At 43.2% G+C, this 25,654-nt stretch overlaps 1 protein-coding gene across 3 annotated transcripts in view; it reads left to right on the plus strand.

The window, feature by feature from the left end:
• The window catches only part of Shrm (shroom), a 143,184-nt gene that overhangs the window by 109,465 nt on the left and 8,065 nt on the right, over positions 1-25,654 (plus strand). For all 3 annotated transcript variants that reach the window (XM_072016290.1, XM_072016299.1, XM_072016308.1), the window contains exons 8-9: positions 23,144-23,753; positions 24,198-25,164. In XM_072016290.1, coding sequence (XP_071872391.1) covers positions 23,144-23,753; positions 24,198-25,164 — 1,577 coding nt within the window. The remainder of the gene's footprint in view (positions 1-23,143; positions 23,754-24,197; positions 25,165-25,654) is intronic.

Consider the following 25,654-nt stretch of genomic DNA (forward strand, 5'->3'; position numbering starts at 1 on the left):
CTAGTTTCAGGGGAATCGGCTTACGTAGCCTAAGAAGTAACCGAGCAAGCGAAGCCTGGGAACTATCCGTTCGATACGGCCGCAACAGGCAAGAAAGAATAGCAAAGCGAGCGTGTCTTTCGTTGGCTGACTCTCCTCGTGCCTCGTATTCTATTTGTCGTGCTTCGTGATCCTCATAGAGTCGCGCAAGGACGCTTTATTTATCGAACTCGATGATCGAGGTTCATCGTTGACTTTATTGGCGATTCGCGGTCGATTCGTGAATACGTATTCTCGATGTATTCAGTAACTACGCATGGTTGTCTCGTATCTCTGTCTTTCTCTTTCCCTTTCTTTCTTTCGTATCCTCTACATATATTTCTCCCTACGCCCCCCCCCCCTTCTCCTTTTCCCCGTACGCGCGCTCTTTCTCCCAATCTCCTAACTATATTGTATGTACACCATGTAGTAGGTTGTTATTTAACTGCCGGATCAAACGGATATTTAACCGGTTAATTTAACGTTTACACGTTACGCCGCGACGGCCGTATTTATTTCCGCTTCTTGCCGCCAGCAACGGTGCCTCGCATATTTACTTGTTGCAGTACGTTAAACGTGTAACTCAAACGTGTTTATCATTCCTTCCTTTCTTTCCTCTCTTTCACTCTTTTAATCGAAATATTTTTTCACTTCGTTCCTCGTTCGATTCGTAGCCCAAACATGGCAATTAAAGGAACTTTATGGAACGTTTCCATTTTGCCGGATTCAGTTCAGGGTATGCAGACTGAATTACTGCAAGAAAGGTGAAATGCCAATGTTGTATCGCGCCGTTCAACTTGCAACATCGTTTCAAAACTTCTCTCTCTCTCTTTATTATACCGTCTTCTTCCACCTTTCGTGTTGTCAGCACGTTTCTCCGTTGTAGAGACGGAGCACAGCTGCGGCAAGAAAATAGCAAACAAACCTGTTGGTAATAAACAATTATCGCCTGCTTTGTTGCAATTAATTTGTTTACGATAGTATATGGTGTGTATATAATATCAAAATTACTAAATATACCGAATACAAATTTTGGAAAATTTTCCTAACATTATGAGATCAAACTTTTTACGAGCAGGCAACCATCGAGGAAAACATGCGCTCGATTGTACGATAATTCTGTCCTAGTTTTTCGCCTCGACTCTCAACTAATCAGTTTCCTCTAAACATCCAAATCTTCACCATCTTTCCACCGAGTCCTCCTTTCTCACGTTCCACTTCGATCGATAAAAACATGCAAAAATTTACGGAGAACATCGGTGCCCTTTCGAATTAAAGTCTTTCAAGGTATCTCTCAATCGGCGCCCTCGCGTCTACGAGAGTTCATTCTCGTCGTCTGCTCGCGATCCGACTATCAACAATCGCTTTCCCCAGGCTACCGGTATTATCGACTCTCGATTATCATGTTCTGAGATTCTAATTGCGCTCATTTCGAGATTAACGCGTATCCATGGTCCGATCTTATTTCGATCAAAGTCATCGATCGATTAATAATGATTAGAAAGGACCGGAAGCGATCTTGCTATCTCTCTTAGGAGCATCTCAGACTTGGCAGCCAGCTCTTCCGGTCCTCTCTTTGCGACACGCTTCGCTGTGTCTGACATAATGGACCGTTGTTCTCTCACGAACGAGACTTCAGTCTCATGGTCGACTAATAGCCGCTGTGAATCTACTAAGCTCGTTTTTTCTTCGGATAGATTGCGGTAAAATGACTGTGATAAAAGATGTAATAGAGCAATTAGATATAAAATTTGAAACATAGATCAATATTTCATGGTATTCCTCTAATATCATAAATTTTATTTTATTGTAGTTGAATAACAAATAGAGTAAAAATGATCTATTCTGCTTTCTGATCAGAATAATATTTTATTTCATAATTCTAAATACGTAGGCATATGATCACACAAATGAGAGAAGTAATAGGCATATCAGTAAATAGAACTTTCATGGATAAAACCGTAAAAAGTTACAATGGTATAAATAATACGTAGTATCTAGAATATATCAGCTGTAAAAAAAAAAAAAAACAAATTTCCACGACATTGCGTATATCGTAGTGGTCAACTCAACTGGCACAATCGGTCGTCTATTAACTCCGTTCCCCGGTAAACGCATCTTCGTTTCAATTCCGCGTACAGCTACACCCATTCATTGGCTGGCTTTCAATCAGGACGCTTCGACCTCTCTGTACAAGATGAAATATCGCCGCTAATGGACTGTTCAATTAAATCGCTCTTCTCGGAAAATAAATCCATCATCGAGGAAGAGACACGCCTCGGGACCGAGTTTAACGGTAGACTTGGCACAGTCGTTCTATCGATATTCCATCCCGATTAATGTATTTCACGCGAATTTTCCGTTCATGGAAAATCGGCATGACGAAACGATCCAGTCTCGAATGAAATTCGGAATCAACTGCGAGGATTTCCCTTCGAATCAGATACGGACGCGTCGTTAACATCGCAAACAATGCACGCGAGGACGCGGCCACACGCGTCCGTTCTAGACGCGAGGCTGCAGCTACGGCGTAATGAGCCATCGCTCGTTTTCTGACGAGATCGCTGCGCTGGCTCATTAGCTTTCACGCCGGGCCCGTGTTCTACGCATACGTCCGCGTATAGACACTCGAGAATACGCTTCCGAGTTAACATCGCGAAATATTAATTACCACGTGCTGTCTAGCAACCAGACTGACACCTGTTCCATCTTCGCTCCTCCTATCGAGGAAGATTTAACAATAATGTTTTTCGTATTTAGAAAAGGATACAATAACATGGCATAGAAAAATAGGAAATAGTCGGTCTAACGCAAATAAATTCCTCTTGAGATTTGATCTACGAGCTTTGATAAAATAAAAGAATTAAATGGATCAGACATATAACCAAGCAAACACTTGGAACAATATCCTGAATGAATAAATATCGCGTCAGACAATCGAAGGGAATCGAGTGGAGCGTTGCTGCTGTGAATTTTCCTTCGACTGTGCTTCAAGTATGCTCTCGAAGCCCGTCGAGAGCGCGAGAACGATCGATAAAATGGTATCGAGGCATTTAGATCGGCGCGGCGCGGCGGTTGGCGACGCTCGTTGCCGCGTGTCCGTGTCGGTGAACCCGTGTCACCGGCTGTCAATATTAGCCTAGCGGCCGAGACGCGCGATCGATTCCTCGAGACAGGCTCGTGACGCGGAGCGACAGGATATCAGCTCGATAAGATCGCGGCGTTGCTGCTCGGCTGACTCGATCATCCGTATTCGATTTTCTCGGGTTTCTCGGCGTAATTGGAGAAACGGTTGCCAAAGCGGAATTAAGTGGTCGAAAAAAGATCGCGTTCGCGGGACTGAGACCAATTAATTAGCCGGCATTCGATTTCTTCCGATCGCTTGAATTGCGATCGCTGAAGAACGATTGCAACAGTGTTGAACAGGGAATGATAGGTTTGGAAAAATCGAAAGAGAGAAAAACGAAGGCACCGGTAATCGAGAGTAATAATTACTTAATCGATGCATTTGTCATCGTGAGCCCCTCTAACGAGAGCTACTCTCGTTGAGCGAAACAAACCGTGAGCGAAGCTGGTCGGTGGTTTTGCTGGACAAGTTTTATTTGTTGCAGAATCACCAGGATTATAGACTCGTATATAAACCACTCAGTCAAGACTTTGACTTTAATCGACTGACTGAACTAGAACTATTCCCGCTTTCGCTGGGAGAACGTATTTAGATCTTCGACTTCTCAAATAGGAAAGAGGCTAGTGCATTAGTCCGAAGATATACTGGCACAGAACTAGATTATTCTAGCGCGCGTACGCAAACTTTTAGTTCCATCGCAAATATTTGCTCGATACACTTTATACGAGCGCGTGTACCGATTCCACTTTGAAAATTTCATTTCCAATCTACGATCCTTCGTTTTGACATCCCACCATTCGTTTAGTCATAGCCTACGTGGAACTAAATCAATGCCATGAAAAAAGTCACGTGCGAGGTATGCGCGCGAAATAAAACCGTGGTAAGGCCCTGGAGGCAGAAGGTGATGCCGCTCGCGTGTATCTACGAACGGACGCGAATAGAGACGTTTCGCGATTTACGGCCCGGAGCCCCTCTGGTTCGTCCTATGAGTTCTCGGTTGATTTATGGAAGCTCCGGGTGTCGGTGATCCCAAGAAGAGGTAATCGATTCAGCGTCGGATAAATCGTGCCGGAAAAGTCGCGACGGAGCCCTTCGCGGTGAAGAAAGTGGACACAGACACACGAAGACGATGATTGATCACGGCCACGCTATTAGGAAATTTCGTTCAGTCGACTTTGGACAACTTTCGCGCGAAATAAATATTCGTTGCCGATCGAGGATGACTTTGGTCGATGGCTGATGGATCGACGTTTGCTCGACGGTGAAATAGGTATACGAAGCAACGCGTCGCGGTCAAAGTTCAGACGGGGCTGCCATTATTTTGCGCTATTCAAAAGTGACTTTATTGACTATAAATACTACGAATAACGTATTGGGATTTTTAAACGAACGTATCCTTTTCGACACGGTGAACTGCCACGTTGTATTGTCTGGAATTATTAACAGCCTTCTCCTATGTACTAATAAAGCACTTCAGTGTTGCGGGTCTAATGTCACTCGATATATCATCAGTTTTAAAAAAGAAAAATCGTCAGATAACGAAAGGTAGACTTTCACGGAGTTATTTATATGAGTTACGAGACGTTTATCAAGGGATTAAAGTCTCTCATTTACCGCGGTAATATTTACTCTCCGCGATTGTCCACTTTCTAATAATTCTCATCTGTTGAACTACTCAGTCATCGGACCTACTCTTTAATGTCACCGGCTGTAGTTTATTCTTCGTCATCGTTGTCCATTAATCGCGACACTTTACTCGTCTAGTAACTATCGTCGGTTACTGCGACTTATCACAAAGGATAGCACGCGAAGGACACTCGAGATCAGATGAATATCAATAGCCTCGTCACGATCTATACCGTTCTCGGGCGAACCTATCGGAATTCAAAGATATTTTACCTTGAACGAGCTCCGTGTACACGGTAGCTGGGTTTGTAGGCGGAAGAAACAACAAGCCCCTTTGTTTGGACGCCTCTGCGCTGACTTCTGGGAAATCGGTCTGCTTCTCGAACCGTCCTCCTCTCTCTCCGGTTGTTTCTTTTGTCATTACCGTGGAATGTCAGCTGGGAATCATTTACGGTGGTAATTGCTCCGGCAAAATTGAGTTCTTGGACGTCGAGATGGGATTAATCGAAGTCTCGTGTCGCCAACCGGGATTCCCGCTTCTGACTCTTTGATGGTTTTCTCTTTTAGTCGAACCTCTAGCTACAAACATCCAATGAAAATGTCTTTAATCTACCCCTGGTGTTTGATTTAAGATATAACGCGGTAAGCAAACTAGGTTTATTTATTATTCTTCGAAGTCGAACGTACGGCCTACCATCAGAGCTAGGCTTTTACGATTCGTGTGAATCAGTTCGTCCGGAGTTTAATGTCGCGAACATCCTGTTCGACTTAATGGTCCAGGTCGACGCGAGCCAGATCGCTTTTTTGTTCGCCGATCGATTATCGTCGTTTACGCGCGTCAGATTGGATCGATGACGGTGTTTCAGCAGCGTTTTTGCACCGTTCACCTCTCCGGCGATGTGTTAGGTAACCGCGAAGATAAATAGTTCCGATGCAGCTTCGTTACCAGCTGAGAGAAGAACGTTCTGAAGTGTCTCGTAAAATATGGGAAAGGATATTAGACGGATCGATTCGTCGGAAGGATAGTAATTTAGCCACGAACGATATTAAACTTGGCTACGGTTCGAGCTGTGGCTTCGTGCCAGTTACACGGAAACGATTCACAATTCACACCGGTTAGGCTTTTGCTCGTCACACTTTGATGCGATATCTTCGTAATAATTCTCGTAATACCAGTGCCAAACGGACCTTTAACACCACCAGTCAAGACTTTTAAGGCGTTTAACAGTATGCCCTTTCGCATTCGCGACCGTTAACAGCATCGAATTCTTTTCCTCGCTCGACGCGACTCGTTCATGACTTCTTCGTAGCCACTCCACTGCCTCTCCATTAACCGCCTTAAAAATCCCCTTTTCCGTTATCCTTTGTCTTTCAACGCCTCGGAATGACTACTTAGTTCCCACCATTCGCCTTCTTTATTTTGCTTCATTACTTTTCCATCCGAGATGGTTCACTCGCAATCTACCTCCCTCGTCTGTCTTTCTTGTTCTTTCTCTTTCACCCGATTCCTCTTCTTCTTGGCTTTTATAATTACCGTACTGTCGACTTCTTTCTGCGTTCTGATTATTCTCGTCGTTTTTCACGCGCGTGTATCGCCGGTATGTTAACAACGCTCTCAAAGATTATTCCTGTAATCGCAATTTTCCATTGACACGGTTGAACCTTTCAGAACTAGGTTTAGATTCGTGGGCATACAACGAACGTTGTATTTCCAAGCAACAACAGGAAGAGAACATTAGTCTCCCGAAGAAAAGGTTTCCTTAATTTAGCTGCATTGATTAGAAACCTGATTCGAAAAACACGACTGATCGATTCCTTTTCTTCGTACGTGCCTGGCTATTGATTATACCAGTTCGCTATCTCAAATCAACTGTATTATGATAAATTATACACATCAAACTAACTGTATTGGACATTACTTTCAATCTACTTAATAATAGTTTAAGCACCACGCACGTCCATTAATTAGTATTCCATATCAATAACCGATCATCTGATTAACAAGTTAGGATTCAATAATAATTATAAAAAATTTTAATCACGGTGGTGTCGATAACATTCCAGAAACCACTAATTTGATTCTATCAGTAGCTATTTAATCGACGAAACTAATAAGGCATATTGTGCAAGAAAACGTAGTAGACTGTCTCACGGATAAAATAATAACCGATCCGTGGCGATGGCGGTGCTCAAAGAGGGTTAGGTTAAACACGGCCTGTTGCCCGGCGATCGTTAATTATCCTCGCAACGAATATTTTCCACCAAGCATAGTGTAGTGCGAAGCATCACATTCTTGCAGCGGCCGCTCTATCAAATCGACGTTTCCTAATTCGTTCCGAGGAAATCGTTAATACGTTCGGCCCATGGATGCCGAGCTCATCATTTACACCGCCTCTTGCGGCGGCGGCGATGGCAGCAGCTGCGATCGCCATAGCGGCTGCGATTTAATCAGCGCGCGAATTCCCACGGATTGGCAGCACTATTTACAATTAGTCTTCGTCATCCGGTTCGGCATTAATTTTTAGAACGAACGTGCTCGCACGTCGCGGTCGGGCAAAGAGGAGCGTACACGCGCGAAGGCATCGCAGTAAATTCCATGCCTGTCACCAGCGACCCGGAGAAGTTACAATTCCTCGCCGGGACAGAGGAACACGATCCCTTTTATCGCCGCAGCTGTTTCCGTGTTATCGAGCTACTGCTCTGTTCTCCTCTCTTCTTGTTATTAATTCGAAGCGACTGTGCGTTCACACGTCCTCCATGATCGAGTGCTTTGTACTTTTATCGAAATCGATAGCAAGGCTTTTCATATGTTTCGTAATTTTATATTGAATGAAAGGAAACAAATTCACAGGAGGGAGATGATAAAACTTCAGTTTTGAGATGATGGAAAAAATATTTTAGACAAGAAGAACATTTTCAATTTATTAGTTTACACCTTTTCATTGCTTTTTTATATATATTTTCCGACATTACACCGCTAATCACTACAATACCAAGTCTTTGCTTATTACCTTCTCGCGTAACAAAAAAGTAATATGTTTGCTGAAAGGGAACATTCTTGCTCTCCATTCTTGCTCCCGTCTCCATTATCGCTCATAGTTTCACGGTTGAATTAGTCTATAAATAACCTCGATCACTTGCCACATGAGATTGCATCCTGCGACGATGTACTCTCACCCGAGCCTTCGTTTGTTCGCGGTTGGAACGTATTGCCAGACAGCGAGCGGGAACGAACAGACGCACGAGGCGAGAAGACAACGATCGCGCGCGAGTCGCGGGAAAAGTAAAATTGGAACGCTCGGCACGCGAGGTCTCGAGATTACCATCCCCAGTGTGGGTACATCGATTTCCAAGACATGACAAAACCACGACAACCTCAACCTCTGAACTTCTCTGCGATTATGCGTTTCAGAAGAAAGGATTCTGTCACTCGACCACTCTGGTAATGGTGTTTGCCGGCTTTTAGTGTTGTCCCTGCTCTTTCAGACGTATTTGTTCGCTGTCTTCGAACTTTTAGACGAAATACGAGCCTCTCAGAAGCCTAAGTGATCAACTCCACTTTTTATTAATCTTTTCGTTTCGTCGCATAAGTACACAGAGTAAGTTTTCTGCAAAACTCATATATCTTTTTAAAGATATCGTAGGATTGAAACTGGAGGTAAAAGCTAAATTTGAACATTGTTGCCATTTCCGTACGCTTAGATGTCTTCCGTTACGGAAGAAGGTTCCACCGAAAGCACTAAAACATTTTTACGTCGTCGTAAAGAAGGATAAGAGTCTTTGTCATTCCTAATTACGTCTCCGTGAGTGGAAAGAAAATCGCGAACGAAAGGTGCAATAAAACGAAGAACAGCCTTCTACGAATCATATTCCTGAGAAAAGATAAGTGCAGGTATAAGCGAGACAAAACGTCGAAGGTGCTGTGCACGTTTCCGTCAACTTAATGCTCAACTCCATGCACGATCGAAGTTACCGCCAATCCCAGTTCAGTCGATTTCCATGCGATGATCGTGGCAATTAACTACTTATCGATTGATCTTACTCTACTATTCGAACAACTTCGCTCCGCCATCTTCGTTCCACTGAGTCTCATTCTACCAATGCACGCACTCTTCTTCTTCTATTGTTAGTACGCATCTTCGCGAACCTTTGGAGGACCTTGTCTCCGACCAGCGAAGCATGGAAAATGAGAGTACTTCTTGCGGATAGCCCGTGCCAGTTTGTTTCGCCGCTTTTTAACATGCCACCGAGAGATCTTGGCCTCTTGACAAATGCTTTCTACGTGTTCCTTTACGCTCCGTTCCTCCGCGTTAGTCGTTTCTCCGGATCGGAAAAGAGGCCAATCTGCTGACACTGATCTCGCAATGTTGCAGAACCTGAATCTCGCGCTCTATTCGCTTCCTTCGTCTTCGTTGTTCTTCCGCGTCTAAGTTAATCAATGTATAGAGCAACACTGTTTTAAAATGTTGTTCCAATCAACACATCGAGCTGTCGTTTCAGTAGAAATCGTTCTTGCTTGATTAACATGGTCAGCACGTGCGTGGGTGTCGACATTGAGAGTATTTCTTTTTGACACATGTCCCATTGCACTTTCAGCTTCCTGCTGTTCCCCTCTGAGAACGCATGTGATTCGTCGAGCAATATGCGAGGTGGATACGCGTCAATCAGATTTATTATTCCAAATGAAAGATTCGAATTGTCTCATCCGCCACTTTTATATAACTTTCATATCTGTCTTTTATTGGACGATTCTTTCTGTTCCACGTTAATACGAAGACTGATTTATATAATTCATTCACCGTTCGCATCTTCGTCCCAACGTCTTTTTTTATCGTCGTTTTTATTAATGGACTAAAAGTAGAACCGGGCAGGTTGCGTGCCACAAACAACTGAACACGCGACAAGTTCGCACGATGCTCATTCAATTAAAAGCCGTTGCGTTTTATGCGCTCGAACTTAAAGCGTAGCTTGCTCGCTTTGACCTCGTTAATTCGAACGATTCTAGCCCGGTGATTTACATTCTCGGTGGAGCAAATCGGTTTATTTGTAATTGGAGGTTCGAATGGAGGTGGAATCGAGTGAAATCGATCCGAACAAATAAGTTGAATAATTCGAGAACCGAACCACAGTCGAATAACAGCTTAAACAGACATCGAATCGTCGAAGAAATTCGAGTTCGCTGACACGTTTTAAACAGCTCGAATAGATCAAATTCAATTAGACTAGCTTCTGTAACCAACTCGTTCGAGGCATTACTCAAATGACCAGGTAATCGATCTGGATCGATGAAACGAGTTTAGATCGACTCCGATTTCGTGTTTTCAAACGTTTCTCGGTTTGTGATCATCAACATTCGTCAGTTGTTGACTGCCACGTGCTCTTGTCATCCTTCCTATTGAAAATATATATTAGCCACTTGTCAGAAACCACAGCAACTATTTCTAGAATGGCAAATGTATGAATTACTCAGCACGCAAGAAGGGAAACCTTCACGGTGTCTGTCAGGGAGCAATTAATTCGAAGCGTGGGAAAGTGGACGACGCTTTACAACCGCAACTTCCGCGATTTTAGATCGTGCAGGCACGCGTTACGTGTCGCTCACCAATTAAGGTGTCCATTACGTATTTTAATCGACGTTGAAACCGTTATGGCGGACGAACGAGGGCCGCGGGGTCGAGCATGAATCACTGTACGTCGTTTGCAAGGAACATACTACGCAACCTGGTAGCAGCCTCCTCTTTACGGTCGTTCGCGGCTCTGTCAAGGCCACGAAGCCGATCATCGACCATTTTATTTACCCTGATCACGTTGACATAGCGAATTGACGAGTCGATGAAATTACACGACGTCTTTTCGTGAAAGGTTTCGTGATTGTTGATGGTACCATCTTTGTACTGCTACTCACTGCTATTGCGTATAAGGTGCTATGACTAATGCATAATTGGAAGCGCTGTCATTTGAATGTTATCGAAACACTGACGAGGAATCGATAGAGCGAAGGTAACTGTTCGTAAGTGGCACGATAACCACGAGCGAATTCAATTTTATGCGGGCTGATTCTGCTAATAGTTTCGGGTTTTCGAAGTCGGTTTTCACGAGTATTTGCGATGGATTCGTGAAAGCGTTGCATGTTTCGGAGTTATTGCGAACTCGTGTTCACACGATTCCAAGGATTTGGATTTTAGAATGCTCCAATCATATCTTCCTAGGGCTTTCTTATATTTTCATACAAACTCACGAATTATGCAAGCCAGATCGAAGTTTCCTAATGGCAAAATTCGCAGTTTATATTTCATCATGTTCGTCGCTAGCGGCAAATTCGACCAAAGTTTCACGTTTCCCTGAGAAATTCGACACGAGTCCACAGGTCGCTTCTTATCGGATCTCGAGGTATCGATCGATACGCTTCTTCTACCAAGTTGTACCTGACTTTACCGCAGAATTAACGCGACCAGAGTAAAGTGAAAAATTTCAGAAGCGAACAGAGTGGCCGATCGTTGCGGTTCGGTCTATCTCTAACCTGTAAGAACGTGAAAGTCGATTGGTAGCCACGTGTTCGTGTTGTTGGCCGGCTCGTAAACGCGCACTTTTTATTACGGTGAAACGTGTCGCGACCCTGTCCCGCAGACTTCGTAGGATTACGTAAAAAACCATCATGGACTTGCACCAGTGCGCCACGCTACATTTAATGACATAACAACGAAAACGTCGGCCCCTCGTAAAGTTAATTCAATGACTAGCGTCGCTTTTAGAATACGTGTCAAGTGCACGGTTTATCGTCTTGGAATGTGTCATGTGAAACGGACGCATAGAAATTTCAGTATTGTACTATTTGCAGAACCTTCAAAGAAGAGTGAATCGTCGAATTAATTTGCTGAAATCGATTATTATGCCATGTTATGAGTATACAGTGAGCGCTGAACACCAATTTCTATCTGGTAATTAGCCCGTAACTTTCAAGGATAATTTTCCTTTCGTTGGTCTCGAACGTGAAGTCAAGCGCTGCCAAATGCCTTAATTGCTCTCGCGACCAGCTGCTACAAGATGATCTATTACGCGTTTACCGCCGTTCTTTTAATTCACTAGTGTCGTTCGGAGAGTAATTAACGTTGTTTGTAATTAAATGAAGGATGCTGATCGAAGCGAAATCGTGTAACAAATGTTTCTCCTCTTTTTACGGCAACTTTCTGCAAGGATCTTCCAGGGATTGTATCAGGGCGCCAAGGCCGCAACGTAATTTATCGAGGCCAGAAACGAATGTACTAAGCACGAATCGTTGTTGTACGACGTCTGTAGAATTTTTCTAGGGGTATACACATACAAGAAGAACCCGGTGAATAGTACGCAACGCGTTTGAAAGTTCGGACGAAATATATTACCGAGGGCGAGCGATAAGTACGCAGGTTAACGCTGTCATGCGGGCTTGATAACGCCGATAGCACTCTTCCCACGCACAGATACGAGCTTTATCAAGTAGTTTTCACTGAAACAAAGGCAATAATGCCTGATGTGTTACTCCAAGCCATTATTCACCGTCGCGACGTTTTAAAATTTTCTCATTTCCTTTATGCTTTTAGTTGCTCTTTAACACAGATACGTTTATCTTAATCTTATCTCTAAAATAATGATCACAAGTAGATCTCTCATATTTGTGGAAAATCTGAAGGTGCATAAGTTATTACTATTGAATTGTCGCTATCGAAAAATTAGAAATTAGGAATTCGTGTACCAACATGCAGATCGAAAACAGGCAACTTTATAGTCGTGAAGACGCGTGGCTGAGGAATCGAGCGATTGACCTGAATTTCCACACGTTATGAAAACAACGCTTATGCGCGTTTATAATAAATGCAGGCTGTTACGAGCGTAGTGGGCTGATGACTGTCATGCGTTTGTTCGCAGCGTGCAATTGCATTTTATAAACGCGTATGAATCACGGGGACCTTGAATGGAAATAAGCGTCGACTGACGCGCGAAAGTGAATCCTCCTTCGTATCGAGAGGCTTATGAGCCAAAACGACGTATTAGTTTCCATTAATCGCGCGTCAAGAAATGCACGAGGTTTCGTGCTAAATGCAGAAACGATAATAACAAATATCGCTAAGTTTGAATCGGTTTGAACAACGATCATCGCCTGTGACGCAAATCAACGAAACGTATTGGACGGCTCGAACATTGTTACACGCGAATAATTTGATGTTCTTTTGTTCTTCGATCAACGAAGAATTGAAATTAAGATACGTTTTAATACGATGGGTGACAAGAATTTCCAGGATGATTCATGGATCATTTGCATCTTTTGGTCGTTGAAACGATCGATCGTTGATCATTGGGTGTGGTATAGGTTGCCAGACCGGACGGCGTAACACAAGAATGGTGTTTCGAATGCGATGAGCAATTGGAGTGAAGGACATGTCACGTCAAGGTTCTATTTCGCGAGATAAGTATGCAAATTCTCGCATGATTGTAAAAGCCTGCGCTCGTAGAAACTTTATCCTTCGTCCAACTTTCAAGTTATCTTCAATTTCGAGTGTCTTACAATTATCTGAACAGGCGTGTCCTTCAAACTCGTGATAAGCAGGTTAAAGGCGTGTTTCACTTACAAAAGACACTCTGGAATTTCTTGATCAAGACCAAAGGTAAAGTTATGAAACTTCCATTGTTTATCTTTCTTCCGATACGTGGAAATAACTTTTATTTTTGTTGCGAATAAATTTTGTTCCGCGGCAAAAGGAAATCGTTTACGTAAAGTATTTCCATTTCCTATTTTTAATTCATCAGGCGCAAATCTTTCCAACAAGATCACAGGTGCTGATAGTGGTAGCAAAGTAGGATGAAAGCGTGGCAGTGGAAAGTGAGCAGAAACTCACTCTTGAGCTTCCTTCCTTTACACTTCTCTTCATGCTGATTCTTCTTTATAAAAACCCAAATGTCGCGACGGAACTTCGTTTGCAAGATGTAAGAACGATGCCGCGTCATCGACGACAATAGAGTAATTGGCGATTGTTCTCTCCAGGACGCGATGACGTAACGCGTTTTTCGTGAGACTGCGAGTGAACTGCTTTCAGAATTCGTACGGAAGTAGTAGCGATCGATTCATGATAGCTGTGCACCATGGGAAAATAGCGAAATACCTGTTCGTTGATGCTTATGGCTGCCCGTTGTTCAGCATTTCTGCTACTCATAACAGTACTCCACGGTGTTCAGAGCTGAGTAGGAGGAGAGAAGACAAGTACGTTGGCCGCAGGAGCGTGTTCCATGAAGACGAGGTCGAAAACCGTGACTCGCGACGCGAGACCAAGGGCAGACGATGAAATTCGAGCGAATCGTGGAAAATTGCTAATTGTGCCCGAGTGACGCGTCGCGCTCTGTGAACGGTCGTTTCTTCACGGCAAGGAAAATTGCTTGTTGCCAACAATTAAAGTAACAAGATGCTACCCTAAGTGTAAAATAACTATTTGTTTTATTGCGTTTTGTAATATTTTTTACCGACTGTTTTAATTCTACTGTGGTTCTTGAATGTTGATATTTATGTTGATTTTGAAAAGTTTATATCGATAAAAAAATACGATTGGATGCAAACAGCGTTGCGAGATTAAGAAACACAGTTATCTATAAAACAATTTACATTTCAAGCCTCACGGTTATTTCGAAATTCGACGATTATTTCGAGCAGCGCAGCGTCGCGAACCTTCTCGAAAAGCAATCCAAGGATCGAAACAACGAGCCGTAAATTTCAATCGTTCGTATTACCGATTCGTAAAAAGTCGGCCCAACATTGCCGACAGTGTCCTCGACAGTACTGTGACTGCTGCAATTCCCGGGGTAACGAGGCGTACTTTCATCCGATATCCTCAAGTCGAAACGCATTTTTCGAGATCGGCAGTGAACGAAGGTTACCTACTTTTCGTGCAACGCGAACAACACGAGATTTCACTCGCATTGTCGCCGTTGTTCACCTGGTCCTGCATTTCCACAGAAAAAGAAACCGAATAACGAAACGAAATAAAGCTCGATTTCGAGAAACGCCTTCAATTTGTTTGAATTTTGTTTCAATAGGAAATTAAAAGTTCTTCGAACCGAATATCGTTTCCCGGACGTGTCGAAGGCGACAGTCTCTAATTTCCAAAGTTTCACAGGACGTTCGTGGCAAACAGTACCTCTGTTTTCACTTTTTACAACGCGCAACGTCTTCATTTAGTTTGACGTGCACCATGTCCGCTGATGTCTTTTTCTCCAAGTGCTAATTACCTTTTCGTGTTGCAAATTGCCGAAACGAACAGCTGGTTGTCAGTCGTTAGCCTCGAAAGAACCAAAGCCGACGTAGAAACGCGTTCACGATGCGAGAATTTACATACGCATACTTGGATAGGTATCGCGGCCATTTGTATTTAGTTAACACCTGCGCCGTTTGAAGCAACGCTCTCGCGAAAACAATAGGCAAGTCGATTACGTTGCACTCGACCTGGCATCCTGAATAAACTTTTTCAACGTAGAAAGCGAGAACCGATCGATATTGCGACCGCGATTCCATGAAATCGGCTTAGTCGTTGCTCTTAATCATTTGCCAACATTTTAGGGTTTCTCTGTGTTTAGACGATATACGAAGCCCTTGTGGATAAAGTATGATAACACGGATGATAATTCGGAGCTTCTGAGTATCTTCAAAGGGTTGGATATAATAATATTGATCGAGGCTTTCAAGCGGCTTACAGAACGATCACGAGACTGAAACGCTCCATATGGCTTTGTATTTGAATCGCCTGATTAGCGACAAGTGGTAATACAAAAGGAGACAGGTGGCTATGAGTTTATGGAGTAGGTTTAAAACGTCGGCCACCTTCAGTGGAATTCGATCGCAAGTGTTTTGTGAATTAATGATAAAGTGTATGAAAGAGATAAAGTAATAGATCGTTGGAATTCCAAAGCTTCGAGATATCGGTATGGATATTTTTTATTGAATTCCACTACGATCTCATTCTTATCTCATTCGTATTCTTTCATCGTTAAAGTATTTCTCGAATTTGACGAAAATGTGGTAGAGTCGTTAGAACGTGTAATTTTTTCTTTTACTTTAGTGTCTTTCTGAAAGTTCTCAGTGTTGCTAAAACGACAGCAAGATTGGGATACAAAAATTTGAGAATCATATTTTTGTCATAGCTTCCCTGATTACTCAGCGTTTTATGCATTGAGTCCAGCTTTTAATTTTTCTACTCCGTTCTAGCAAATGGAAAAAAATATCTTCAAAGTTGTCATTTGCATTATGCACATAGCGTGATTTATATGATAAATAGTTACGTTACTGAATCACTTTATACAGTTACGTTTCTAGTTGGGCGATCGTTTAAAAGCGGCAAATGATATTAGCCCATCACGGCATAGGCGCATCGGCTTCACGGCATGAAAACGCGCGTTCCAGATGATTCGCTTGAATCGGCATCCTTTCGTGCCACCGGATACGACGATCGCCGCAGCGATCCGTCCGAATGACTAAACTGTTGCTCTGACGCTCTCATAAATATTAAATTGTTGCACTTCCTTCTTTCGCCCGTCCCTCTTTCTCTCGGTTCGCCAGGTCGTCGTCGTATCGGCGACGAAGTTACGCGTGATCAAACTCGGTTTGAGTTAATTAGCGAAATGTCGTAATAATTGTTCTGTAGCTCGCCAACTCCGCTGTTGTCTACCAACTATAACTCGACCTCAATGGCTTTAACCGACGAAATCTTGCCAACTTTAACGTCCGCTGACTTTCATTCGATGTTTTACCAGCCTACTGAACGATTCAGCGTTTAAAACTTTTACTTTAGTTCTAGCATTTCATTTAAAGGAAAATCAAAAGTTCGTTAAGCAAAGAGAGGAGACCTTCCCCTCGGAGCACCATCTTTTGGAAATACGAATAGGTTAAGTATCGTAAAATCATATACTAAAGATTCCTAAAAGAAAAACAAACTAAATATTTCATATAAATTTTAAATTATTGAATCGATCGGTCGATACACTGTAAAGGAGCGTCACCGATCACCCGGTCTTGAAGAAATATTATTGAAGTAAACACTCGGCGTGTTTCTCGCATTTAATTAATTATCAGAAGGTTTACGTATTCGTATGCATACCCACGCGCAAATAAACGATGATAAATAAATCCAATTTAAAACACGGCCTCTCACAACCCAACAGACACCTCCAAATAACATGGAAACCACTTTTTCCACTTTGCACGAACTTAATTGGTCACGTATTAAATTGGTAAGGCAACCAATTTCGAGCCTGCTGGAATATTCGTGATTCGGAGGAACATTTCAACGACGTTTATCTCACTGCACGAGCGATTCGTTCTTGTTCGTGCCTCGATACACAATACACGCATCGGTATTTCCTTGGAATTTAATGTTCCTCGATCGGTGGACCGGAGGACTGGTAATCGCGTCGAATAAAGCAAATCGAGGCAAGGAGAACGGAATCGTTATTGGTTCCAGATTGGTCGAGAACTGGATGTCGCGGTCCTGGCAACAAACTGACAATCGATGAAAGGATATTATCAACACGCCTAATTATTTCAGATCCAGACGATAGCGCACGAAAGAGTTAGCTAAACGATTGTAAGCGGAAATTCGTAAAAGCACATGAAGGACTAAGAAATGCAAAAATTTTCTTACACAGAATCTTTGCCTACTCGACATTGCACTCTGTTGCCACTTCTATCTGTCCTCACAGTCACGGAATAAAATCGTGACGATCCAGGCAAACTTAAATTATTCTCGAATATCCGCTGCTCCTTCGTAATGTATTATTTCGTATCGATATACCGTGGCATGTAAATGTCACTTCGCGATGTACGTGATATTCACGCGTATAATGAAACGCGTTCGCATTAGATATGTTGTTTTCAAACGTAGCGTTCTCTCTATATAAATGAAATGTAAATTAACATTGTTGGCAGTTTCACGCGATTACAGTTCTCTTGGATCACTTTCGAATTAATTTTTTATCATGAACGTTTAAAAGCTTGGCTGTTACAATTTCTTCGAATTACGCTAATGGTGCAAGCACGTGTACACTAGCGATTGCTGGGAATAACTTCATAAATTTTCCTCTTTCGAGAATAAACATCGACTATACGGCGTAAAGTCTTATCGATATCGATCGTAGAACGCGAGTCAAAGATATGCAATGGAATTTCGAAAAAAGCGGGTCAATATGTTTGCATTGGTATTATCTGCTTGTCCAAAGTCGATATCGTTTCTGGAGATAAACACCCAACACTTGAGCTCGGCTATAGATCGAACGCGACCGGCCGTGAAATACGCTGCTAACCATCAATTACCGTGATATACTGGTTCTTGCAGCGACTACCGGGCGAAAGAAGCTGCATCCCGCCGATAATTCGCCGATTCTACTTTTAACTCCTACAACCGAGCTGCAGCATTGTTATTTGCCTCGCAAATTTTTTTTTTTTGACAGACTGCAATTGTTCGACCCACGATTTATAGGTAATTTCAACTTAACGATCGAACGAGTCGCGCTGTCTTACGTAATCGGTCTTTTTAGATTTTTTATCGTTCATTTTCTTCGACCAATACCCTGTCGAAAAACCGGCCTGCAGATTAGACAATGTCCGATATAATCGAAGAAAGAAAAAAGAGAGAAAATCAACGGTATTTCGAGACGTTTTTATTAGGGAAATTTACGACAGGGAATTTGGAACAGATAATCGTAGCAAATTCCGTAATACGTACAGCTACCTAATATACAGTTTAATATTACGGTAAGGAAACTGGAGCAATAAAGTTTCGAAATTGGCTACGTTCGCTAAGTGGACTCCTAATTGATCGTGCTATTAATCTGAGCCTAAGAATCGATGAACCATTTTTAGAAACTTCTGGGATTTCTCCTCTGCCTTTACCTCGTGAAAGAGGAAAGCATAGACAGAAAACGTGAAAAACGAACAAAATTATAGTTTTACGATTAAAGAAACGCTTTAGCCTCGTCGTAGCGTCTTCCGCGCTTACGCCTACTTAATTAAGCTCTCTTGATCGCCACCAGAACGTAAGGACAAACGCGCTTCACTGGGGGAGAAAAAAAAAAAAAAAGACGCGAACGCGTCGACAGCTTCCTCCTGGTTACTCGCGTGCGTGCTTTATCCCAGGCGATAATTATCCGCATTCGAGAGGGAAGAAAAAGAGGAACCGAGGAGAAACACGTGTCGTGAAAGGGGTCCCGTGCGTGTACGTCGTTACGTATGGTCATTACCAGGAGTAACTTTTAAGCCTGATGTTCGCCAGCTACCCGTTGCGGTCAGCTCCGACCGGCAAAATGCCTCGTTACTTATTTTACGAACGAACCTTATTACCAGTTCTCGTTTAAAAGCACGTCGTGTGCATATATCTCGAGCGCCAAGTAATTTGTAAAGCACTTTCCCTGCGATCTGTTTTCCGGGTTCGAGCTTTTCCACCGATCCGACTGGAAATTGTTGTTTTTCTCTAGCTTATTTCGAGATCGACTCAAGAGGTAATCAAGAAAGAATTCAATAGGTGATGCGGATGAATTTGCGCGATCGGAGAACGCAACAGGAAATCGCGGTCTCCTACAGTCGCGACTCCTGTCTCCTGTGTCCGCTTACATAATTGTATATACTTATAAAATTATACCTATATCTCGCGCTATCACGCGCCGCGCCGCTTGCGCAACACGTCGAGTTACACGGCCACGTTACGTAACGCGCGATTTTACAATGGAATCGTTTACGGTACGCGGCCGTTTCTGGACGATTAAACGAAAAGCCATGAAAAAAAAGGAAGTGGAAGGCAGAGCCGAATCGAGCAGTTCGCTCTAGAGGTTGGAGCATTCTAGGACAAAGATACGTACGAACGCAACGCTCGCGGAAGCGATTCGCGTGTTCGAGGATCCGGGATGACTGATTTTTCTTCCAGGTTCGTTCTCACGCTGAACTATCGCGCGCTTCGGAAATGATAGAGCATCGGACCTGCGCCGATTTCTCGTGAGATCCTCCTTTTTCCTTTTTTTGCCAACCAAATTCTCGACCCGATCATTTTGAAGCTTTAATTTTCGAGGATGTTTTTGTGCGTGACGCAGGTAGTGCGAATTAATGATTGTTGTTTGATGCGGGTCTCGTGATAGTTCGGAAGTTCGCCGGTAATTTTTGTTTCGAACTAATCGCGTTTCACTTGACACACTTTGTTGCGGATCCGAATTATTACTCCCGCTGAATTAAGGAGATTTATTTTCTCTAAATATACGTATACGAGGAAGTATTAAGGAGGAGATGAGTATTATTCGAAAGAACGGTCGTAAAAGTGGTTCAGAAACTCGTGGAAGATTTTAAAAAGAAATTTAAACAGAGTCGTTTGACCCGTTTGCGTTCTTTGTTGACAAAATTATGACGAGTTGATTGGTGTCGAGTTCTCTGGTCCGATCACGACAAAATCGTGTCGAGTCAACCACGTGATTAGAATCGAGATGCAAATTTTACTTTCGTCCTTCGCTCGGACTACCTCGTTACGACAAAAACTTTCTTTTCCGCCGATAGCCACGCACGTTCCTAACCAGAACGGGACAGAAATCCAGCGCAAGATAGCCGTGTGAACTTCTAGTCCAGCGGTTCTTCGAAGAAAAGTTTCTGTTTTACCTTTCTGTCTTATATCTCCCTCGCTTAAAGCCTTATGTAAAATCATACGACTCGTAAAACTTATTTTTCTGCCACCAAGCAAGGAAAGTACAAAACATAGATAAACAGTAATATATAATTCGTTAATTAAGAATCGTAAGAGATTAGATTTTTATACATAATTATAATCAAGTCATGTTTCATCGGACAAGGTATTTGCGATTGATTAATTCAAGAAAGCGACTCGAGGCGTAGCTATTTAACCATGTTTCGCATTACTCTTGTTACGCATGTACGTTTCAAAGTACACCTATATTTGGGCCGTAAATCCGGCACGCGATGACGATATACCGACAGACGGAGCATGACAATATCAGCCCAGATTCGATCGAAACGAGCAAATTTGACATAGATATCGAACCGCAATAACGTCGATTATTGCCTTGCAAAAAATCAAGTATCAATTAATGATAAGTCATCGGAGATATCGACTGTCACGGACTTTGATTTCAACCGAACGATTGCACCGAGACTGAAATAATTGCTGTACTGATTGTCATCGCTTTCGAATCGTAAGAAGGATATAATTTAAAGATCATACCATAAACGGTAGCCAAGGAACCACTTTAACTGACACCTACATTAAAATAGAAATTTGCTTACGTCCTAGTTTCTTTCTTTCATTCTTTCTTTTCTTCCGACGTTGAAAGAATAGTTAGTAAATCGCTCGTCTAAAAGATATTACATGATCTTTTCTCTTCTCTAACAAAGCGTTTCACATACTAGATCTGCCAACAGATGTTACACTTTCCTTCCGATTACGATGACTTTCGCACGAAACGCTGCTTACGTAATTTCGTCTGATCCTAGGCAAGTAAAGAGAGCGTTACTCGTCATCCCGACGATCGGATCACTTTCCACGCGCACGCGTCTTTGCGGAAAAGCCGCTGGGAAAGGATCGGGAGCGTTCCCCGAACCGGAACTCTCGTTGAAATTCATGTAACACGGTCTCGTCGTATCCGGTATCCATCGGGCTGCACTTGCATGATAATCCGAGTATAGGGTGTTTCGTATCCTTATTTAAAGGGACGACAAGCGAATCGTTGCGGATTAATCAATCACGCCTCGCGATTAATCGACGCGGATGCGTCGGTAAGAATTTCGCAAGCTAGGCGCCCGAACAATGGATCACTTTTACTCTCGGCACGCTCGCCAAAGAGCACTTTGTGTTCCGTTCGTGGAATCACGAATAGGTTCGACAAACCTTAACGCCAATCCCATGCACCATTGCAAATATGAGAATAAATTACATCGAATAAAAGGGAATATACTATTTATAACGAGCCGGGATCGACATTTTGTTCATGGACGTGGGCAAACGTCCCGTTCCACTGGCTTTATTAGAATTCTCTAGAGTATAATTGCGCGTCAATTACGCGCAGAAACGTAAATATCGCGGTGAAGTGTATTAAATATGGGCGTAGAAACGAGATCGCTAAAGAATTTCCATTCTATCGGCTCGTATGATTATTTATGCCTTGTCCGTGGATGGGGGACCCCGTTCAATCGCGATTCTACCAATACTCGAAATTTGATCACGACACAGTAATTACGTTTATGAATATATGTATGCAGATAATTTCTATCGAGTATTAATAGGATAACTAGGAACGGACCCTCCATCCGAACATAAACGTTGCATTCTATTGAATTGCCTCGTATTTCAAGCTTATTACCATTTCACGATCCTCTCGCTGAAGATATCGAAATAAAAAATTCCGCGGGTCACGAAAAGAATCTAAAAGTTCAAAGAGCAATTATGCGTAAGTTTATCGCTCGTAATTACTCTCGAACGTTTGCGTCTGAACTAAGTACAAACAAGAAATCGTGACACTCTCGAGAAAGAACATGGAATCTAAATTTCGAGGAAATTGCGTGTTTACGAATCGTCCACTTTTTTCTTCGAACATCAACGTGTATCGCGTCCAGTTAGAAAGACGCCGCCTTCTGGATAATCAGACGCGAGTTCATACGAACGAACCTCATCGAAATTCGAACGAACCTGTCTCTAACCAGGCGCGAACTGGAAATTCAAGTATAACCTAACCTTGTAGTCGTAGGTACGTCAAGTCGCACGATCAAAGCGAACAGATGCGCAACTATTTACGTTCGAACCTTACCATGTGCGTATTTCCTGTCTCGCGATGCTCTATTTTCGTCTGTTTATTTTTGATAGCTGAGCAATAACGGAAATTTCGGGCGTGGTGCCGGATCAAACAAATGACGAAGACGCGATTGTAATATAGAACAGTATTTGTCTTGCTAGACGATGGATCATCTTCGCCAAGATATCCTACGGCAATAAAAATGAAGATAAGAAAACCGTAAGAATTTAGGTCGATGGGTATCGTTATGTAATTCAAAAATTCCTAAAGATTGCATCGACCCTAATCAATAACGCTAACTGTCTTACTTCGCAATCGATCACACTGTAAATCACACGGTGTAAACTTTTCAAACAGCCAGCGTTAGACGAATAATTACTCTTCGTATTTCGTTCCAATTTCTTGGGTATGTTTTTGTAGTTGCACAACGAAACTAGTCAATCAATTAGGTTATCGATAAGTAGTTGAGTTGTTCGGAAAATGCGTAGCGAAATTTAAGAAGTACGACTTTCTGAACAACCGTCTTTGCGATCTAACTTCATCAGGATCTCTTAATGTAAGCATCCAATTTTCTCGTCCTAGGAGCCAATCGAAGGCCTCTTACTTGGCGTATCGTCGAGAACGAGGAGCGCCCGACACCGAGGGCAGTTACAAAAGAACCATGTCACCGACATCTCGCCTAGAGGACTGGCCACCGCCGCGGGATCACGACGATCCGGTTCTTCTGCGCGTCACGCCTCATCATCCGTTGCAGCACCATCACCATCACCATCACAACAATCATCATCCGCAACAGCCAGAGCTTTCCAAGTCTCACAGCGTGGACGCTCTTCATCATCGGCTGGAGGAACGGTCCGCGCAACAGCAACAACAACAACAACAACAGCAACACTCGGTGGAGGTGATCGGAAAGTTGTCGCACGATTTGAACAAGAAACTGCAGTCAAGTGAGGCGAGATCACGAACCAGCGAAAATAATAATAACGATAACCTGGAGGATCGACATCAGCATCATCACCATCATCATCATCATCAGGAGAAGAGGCAACAAGAGAAAAGGCACGATTATGAGCAACGTAGGGAACGGCTGTCGCCCCAGAGCGTCGAGATCCTTAACGACAGGAACCGACAGCTGGAACGCGAACGCAGGAAGCTGGCGGCCAGTTGCGAACCCCTACCTCAGAACAGAGAGGTAATATTTCTTTTCGGACGTTTAGCGCGTATTGTACCGATACATCCTCGCTGGAGTAGGTTACCCCAGTGGAACAGCACAGCCATTATTGATATATTCTTTCTTATAGTGAGTAGTGTTTTCTCGAAGTACTCGCAGTACTTACTGTTTTCTTATGGTACGTAGTAGGGAAGTAGTAAGGAAGTAGAGAAGAAAATTTTACTGTATTTATTTTATTTTAGTAACTACCAGACTGTTTCATATTACACTATTTGTATGTATATCTTTAAAGATTTTTATTTCCCATAAAGGCATAAACTAGAGAGTCTAGTAATTATTTTTTTATTAATTAGAAAATCCATGGTCTGTGAAAAAATATTTAGAATCTATATATGTTTAATTCCGTTAAAAATTTTCGTCTCTGTTATACTTTAACGAATGATTAATCGAATAAATTACAATTAGAAACAGAGTCGAAGCATGGACGCGCCCTCATCGGTTGTCGAGGAGGATTTCTTCCGCGAGCGAAGCGCCACCATCGAAATGACCTCGCAGAACATCGAGCTGCTCAATCGGCGTAACGAGAAGAGAATGAACGCTACGTCGACGTCGACCAGCACGATCACTACATGCATTACGACATCGTCGGCATCCACGACAATGACGATCACGACGGACAGTTGCTGGCCACGAGGTCACGAAGTTCGAAGCTCCATCGAGGCGTCGGCCGTTTCGGAAAGGCCTCCAGCCCCGACCAATTCACCTCCTAGAACACCGGATCAGATGGAAGGAGACAGCTCGAGAGGCGCCGTACCGAGACGATCTGGAAGCTGTTCCAGTTCTTCGTCCGGTAGATCGTCAGATCCTCGTGTTTCGCCGCGGATATTATCCAACAGCTTCTCTAAGAGCGAAAATTCTTCACCTAACAACAGAAAAGTCTCCAGCCCTACACAAACGGACAACACTGGTTCCTCGAACAGATCTAGCTCGCCCGTCCGTTCGAGTCAAACGAACGAGATAGAGCTGAGAGTAGACAGGTCTTCCTCGTCGAGTAAGTCCAGATCCGGAGGAAGGTCCTCGACGTCCTCGATCTCGAGCGTGTCGAAGGCTTCTTCTTCATCGTCGTCGAGGAATTCTCCAGTCGAAGAAGACAGACCATCTCCTCCGGTATCACCGTGTATGTCGCCTCAACCAGGAATAGAGGGACTGACATTGTTGCAACGTACCGAAGTTGTGCTCCGAGTGAACACTGCTACCAGTGACGCTGCCTCGCAGACCGAAATCTTGGAGCCAACGGAGTGCGAAACACCAGCCAAGACTCAGGAAATTCCACTGTCCAGAAAGAAATTGCCAGAAGAAATCGAATGCGAGGAACTGGGCAGGGATTTGGCGAGCCAGCTCAATCCGAACGACAAACTGGTGCCACTTCTAGGTGAGTTGTGGTCTCGTTGATATCTTATTGATAAAAAAAAAAAAAAAAGAGAGAGAGAGAGAGAGAAAACGTTAAAGGATACCGTTAGCTTTCGATCAAACGTAAAATGTTTAGACATGTTTTATATCTGTCACATTTTATTCTTTCATCATTGGGTCTTTGATCCCTGGTTTAGACTGATCCCGGATTACCCGCGTTCGAGACAATTACGTCGCATAGAAGTCAGCCAGACATCGATATTAGTAATTCTCCTATTCCATCGACGGCTTATCGCGAGCAAATTTAGCCTGGCTAGTGTCATCGACTTCGATCGGCTTGTCGAAATTTTTACCATTCGTACGACACTCGCGGACACACCGATAAGATACGCAAGTTAGTTTGTAGTTACTAGTTACATACGGACCTACCACACGTCCGTTGATGCGCTCGTGCGTCATCTGCAACGAGGTGGAGTCCACTGGCCGGGCCGTCGACCTTTTATTTTAATAAG

Source organism: Bombus fervidus, chromosome 2 (assembly GCF_041682495.2).
Source record: "Bombus fervidus isolate BK054 chromosome 2, iyBomFerv1, whole genome shotgun sequence".
In the NCBI taxonomy this organism is placed as follows: Eukaryota; Metazoa; Arthropoda; class Insecta; order Hymenoptera; family Apidae; genus Bombus; species Bombus fervidus.